The sequence below is a fragment of the Westerdykella ornata genome (genome assembly GCF_010094085.1).
Source record: "Westerdykella ornata strain CBS 379.55 unplaced genomic scaffold EI97scaffold_80, whole genome shotgun sequence".
NCBI classification, from domain to species: Eukaryota; Fungi; Ascomycota; class Dothideomycetes; order Pleosporales; family Sporormiaceae; genus Westerdykella; species Westerdykella ornata.
This window is the reverse complement of record NW_022986930.1, coordinates 1,074-5,409: the sequence shown is the minus strand read 5'-3', so window position 1 is coordinate 5,409 and position 4,336 is coordinate 1,074. Positions and strand designations below refer to the sequence as shown.

Below are 4,336 nucleotides of genomic sequence, written 5' to 3'. Positions count from 1 at the left end.
AGGTTGGCCATGCTGGTCAGAGTGTCTGGATGTTCCTCCCCAAGCACCCTCTTTGTCATCTCCATCACTTGCACAAACAGCTCTTCGGCTTCCTTCCACCGGCCTTCACCGTAGTACGTCCTTCCCGTGCTGCTCCATATAAATGGCATCATCTCCTCACTCACCCCTAACCTGTCAAGGTCCTCTCGACTCCAGCTAGGTGTGTACGTAACCATGTGCCTTCGAAACTGCGGCTTTGCCTCTTCCTGTGAAAGCTGTACACAAGCGGCCGTTATCACCAGCAGATACCAGCGATCCCAGGGACTTGCTTGCTCATATTTGGTCGCTCTCCATTGGACTAGTCCATGCATTCTTACCCCATCCCAATCTCCTTGGGTCCGCTGGAGTAGGCTGTACCGAACTAGCACGTCGCGGCTTTGTCGATAACAGAAATCGTCCCATTCCCCTCCGTCAGACGCTAGGACCCTGTCGAGCCATTCTGGAAGTTCTGCAGCCCCGTCGTACAGTTTGCTGACTGTTGCTGATACGCTCAAGCTCGCCAGCCGAAAGATCTCATCCTGCACAATACCACCACGAAACCGTGCTAGTAAGGCGAGGAGCAGGCCCGGTCGTAGACCTGCATGGCGCTCCTCGATCTTCTTAAGCGTGGTGTCCCATACAGTCCATACCGTCTTGTCGCTCGCTGACAATCCGCGGAAATGCTCACTCTGTAGCAGTTCGTCTCGGTGTTTCTCGTAGTCTGCTAGATACCGTCGAAGAGCTTGCTTATGGTCCGTGTCGTTACCGATGTATGCTCCAGCAAGGTCAACCGCAAGAGCCAAGTATCCGAGCTTCCCCGCTATCTTGTCGCAGTCTTTTAGAATATCGTCTGGTGTTAGGTCAAGAACTAGGTCAAGGTGTCGAAGAAGAAGCCCCCGCGCTTCAAACGGCTCCATCGTGTCTACGCACACCCCTTCACAGCCCCCATCTACCAGCTTCCGAGACTGGCTGTCTTGGCTGGTGATGATAACGCTTCCACGATCCCCCTTTGGAAGTACCTTCTTGACCCCCCACGAAAGATCATCTGCATTGTCGACAATCACCAGCCACGCGTCGTCTGTCTCCTTTCGGCCACGAAGCCATCGGAGCACAGCCTGCACGGTTAGCGAGTCTGGGAGACTAGAGCCTTGGTTCTGCGTCCGGTCCACCGACAGCTGGAGCTCGCTCGCGCACCGCTCGAAACTCGACCGCACAGAGTCCTCGTCTTTGGCGTCGATCCAGAGGATAGGATTGTACTCGTCCTTGTAGTCCTGTACATACTTTAGCGCTAGCTGTGTCTTGCCTGTCCCGCCAAGCCCGTAGATAGCAAGCGCATAAGGAACAGTAGCCGTAAGATGGTGCACTCGCAGACCCTCCTTGACAGCAGTAGATAGCTTGTGCCGCTCCGTATAGCTTTCCACAGTGCCAACAGGGACTGAATAGAACCGCTGCTGCTTCTGCAATGCAATCGGCGTGATGGTCTGGAGAAGTTTTCGAAGGATAATCTTGTAGTTCTCATTCTTTGACCCAAACTTGTTCAGGCCGTAGTGGTCGACAGAAAGGCCGACGTTCTCTACTCTACTGTATGTCGCTGATTGCTCTCGGACGCACTGCATCAACCCTTAGCGTATTACCTTTGGCTGGCGATGGCCGGCTTACCCATTCTTCCCACTGGAGAAACCACAGTTTAAGAATCCGTGTCTTACGCTGCTCATAAAAGTTGACCACTCGCAGCTTATCACTTACAGCGTTTTCGAACTCTTCATGGAGATCTTGAAGGGGGAGGGAGTCGTACTCCACTTCCTGGAGCAGTGATGGGTTTGAACCAAGCGGCTGCAGCGCTCGGGCGGCGATGCTTCCCCATGTACTGAAGCTTGAGCCACGGTGAGGCGTGCCCAAGAAGAAAACAGCTCTCGTGTGCTCAGCCACGTTGGCAAATGTCTGATTTGTGCTTGCCTGGATGAGCGCCTACTACAGTCAGCTCTCGTAGATGCGCCGCCAACGCTGGTCTAGGGAAGCTAGGATGCGCTCGATTCGAAGAAAAGAGATATCCCTACCCGCTTGATGACAAGGCCTCCATAGCTGTGTCCGACGAATACTAGATTCCGCGTCCGGTCCTAGGAAACATGTCTGAGCCGTTCGCTCTAGCAGGGGCAATAGGCGACCCAACCTCTTCTGTTCCCCGGATCTCCGAAGTTATGTGGTCCAGCAAGCTCTTCCCAAGGCTCCATAGCCGCGCCTGCACAGCATCCCTCTTCCAGTATGAATCGTAGTTGTAGAAGAAGATTCGAACGTCTGTGTGGAACGCCGCGGGGATGTCTTGAGGGAGGAAGTCGCTAACCCAGCATGTCCCTTTCAGGCCCCAGGTCGTGTCAGGGTTCGAGCCGAGGCCGTGGACGAAGATAATGCTAGATGTCTCTTTCAGCGGATCTTTTTTTGTCGCTCACACGGTGCATGTACTCAATCCCATGTGTGCTTGCGTGCGGGCTGAGCGCGTCTGCCCTGACAAGACCGAATGCACTCTTGGGCGCCTCTTCTGCTCGCAGCCGTGACGGGATTCGCTTCGTCAACTGATCATAGAGCACGGCGGCCGATGCGAGGAGGATGCAGAGGTAGAGCGCGATCCATGCCCAATCCATCGTCTCCTCTAGCGCCGGCGTGGCCCGGTCCGAGGTCTGAGTTAGCCTGGCAGGGGCACAAATCAACCGGGAGCGCAGAATGGCCCGGAGCCGCAGTTATAGGTGGATCGGCGGGTTACTGTGTAGAGTCACAGGACAGAAGCAATGGATTGCGGTAGCAGGTAGAAGCGTCGTCGAGATGTGTGGCATTGGGAGATTATCCCTTCTGATGATCGCAAGGCTACGCAGGCGAGCAGCTGCGGCTGAGCTGGTCTTGGCAGACAGACACGGTGCTTCGGCCCTCCACTGATCCAGCAGTTTGCGCAAGACTCAAGATACCATCACAATGTCAGTTTTCGATATGATCGATCCGCCTTTCCCTCAGTCAGCTGCCCTTTCCAAGCATCGCCTTACCCCTCAACCGAATCGTAGCCAACCAAGTCCTCGCCAGAAGCCTCCTGCAAGCGCGAAGAGTTCGGACGAGGCTATCAACTACATCCCCGGTGAACCTAGCATAGACCTCAACGAGACTGTGGTGCACAGCTTCCTTTCATCAGAGCTTAGTACCCCGCTCCTCGATGAGCTCTATGACAACCTCTGGCTCGTTGCGCGAAAGTATGGCAAGAGTGTTGACCCTCTGCACAGGCAAAAGGTCAAAGCAAGGGAGATCGTTGTAACAGAAGATGTAAAACTGCATCTCGTGTGGCACTACAACAAAATATACATCAAGCCGATGCCACTCTGTCTGCTAAACCACGACTTCTGGGATATGTACCTCTCATTGCCAGCCGACAGCACCTCTTCAAACCAGGGAGCCTCCGCTATTCCAGCTCCTCCCGCCCTGTCGTTTGACCGGACGATTGCGCTAGGCTTTATAAGGTCGTACGCCTTGCTTGTGCGGCACCGCGTCGACTTTATGCTTGCTCGCGAATCCCATCTTTTTCCCGCCGACCTTGACTGGGTCGAATGGTCCGAGTTCATCGCTCATTTTCGGGCTCTAGAGGATGAAGACGTCGCGAAGCGCTTCCACTATGGGCAGCTCCGCCTTTCGCGATTAAATTGGGCGGTCCGTCTGTTTCGACCTTCGCACGCAGCGACTTGGTGGTTCTATGAAATCCCTCACTGGTCAACAGCCATGTATCTAAAGCAGGCAGTCGGACCACTGCTCTTCGGCTTCGCCAGCTTGTCTTTAGTTCTGTCATCCATGCAAGTTTTGGTGTCAATCTCAGGTGAAGGGCTAGGATTCCACCACGTTGGTGCTTCGTCGCTTGAAGATATGAGACGAGCTTTTTGGGTGTTCTCAGTTATGATGTTGTTATTGTCAGGACTTGTTTGGGTGCTGCTGATGGCCATCCCATGCACTGTTCTTATCTGGCAGCTTGCATGGGGTTTTAAGAATAGAGGTAAACCCAAACCTAAGACTCCAGAATAGTAGAGATAGGAGATTTCATCGACATGTTCTCGGCTGTGAGTCTCAACCCGACGCTTGTCAATCAAGACGTAGTCATATTTTGATGCCCGTCAAACACTTAAGATGGCATCAAAGCGAAGGCTCCCCCTCCCAAGCGGCCCTCCAAACCGCCGAAAACCTGCCCTCCAGACCGTGGAAAGCTCGCCCTCAGAAGTGAGAATGCAGCAGCCCCGAAGACGCCCAGACTGGATCTACTTCAGACTGGCGCAGAGGCCAAGAAGATGGCCAA

General features: G+C 54.1%; 2 protein-coding genes across 2 annotated transcripts; one reads left to right on the top strand and one right to left on the bottom strand.

Annotated features, from left to right (window-relative positions):
* Positions 1-8: 8 nt before the first annotated feature.
* On the bottom strand, positions 9-2,832 carry EI97DRAFT_408568 (uncharacterized protein; the record flags this gene model as incomplete). Its single annotated transcript, XM_033796644.1, has 6 exons — positions 2,479-2,832; positions 2,189-2,426; positions 2,076-2,135; positions 1,678-1,986; positions 707-1,628; positions 9-166 (listed from the first exon to the last, which is right to left on the bottom strand). Coding segments are annotated over exons 1-6 (1,866 nt in total), but the record flags the coding sequence as incomplete, so codon positions are not given.
* Positions 2,833-2,997: 165 nt separating this feature from the next.
* EI97DRAFT_388375 (uncharacterized protein) lies at positions 2,998-4,068 on the top strand (the record flags this gene model as incomplete). The annotated part of the gene is made up of 1 exon (XM_033796183.1): positions 2,998-4,068. One exon carries the CDS (start codon positions 2,998-3,000, stop codon positions 4,066-4,068), a length of 1,071 nt encoding a protein of 356 aa, XP_033648766.1.
* Positions 4,069-4,336: the final 268 nt, after the last annotated feature.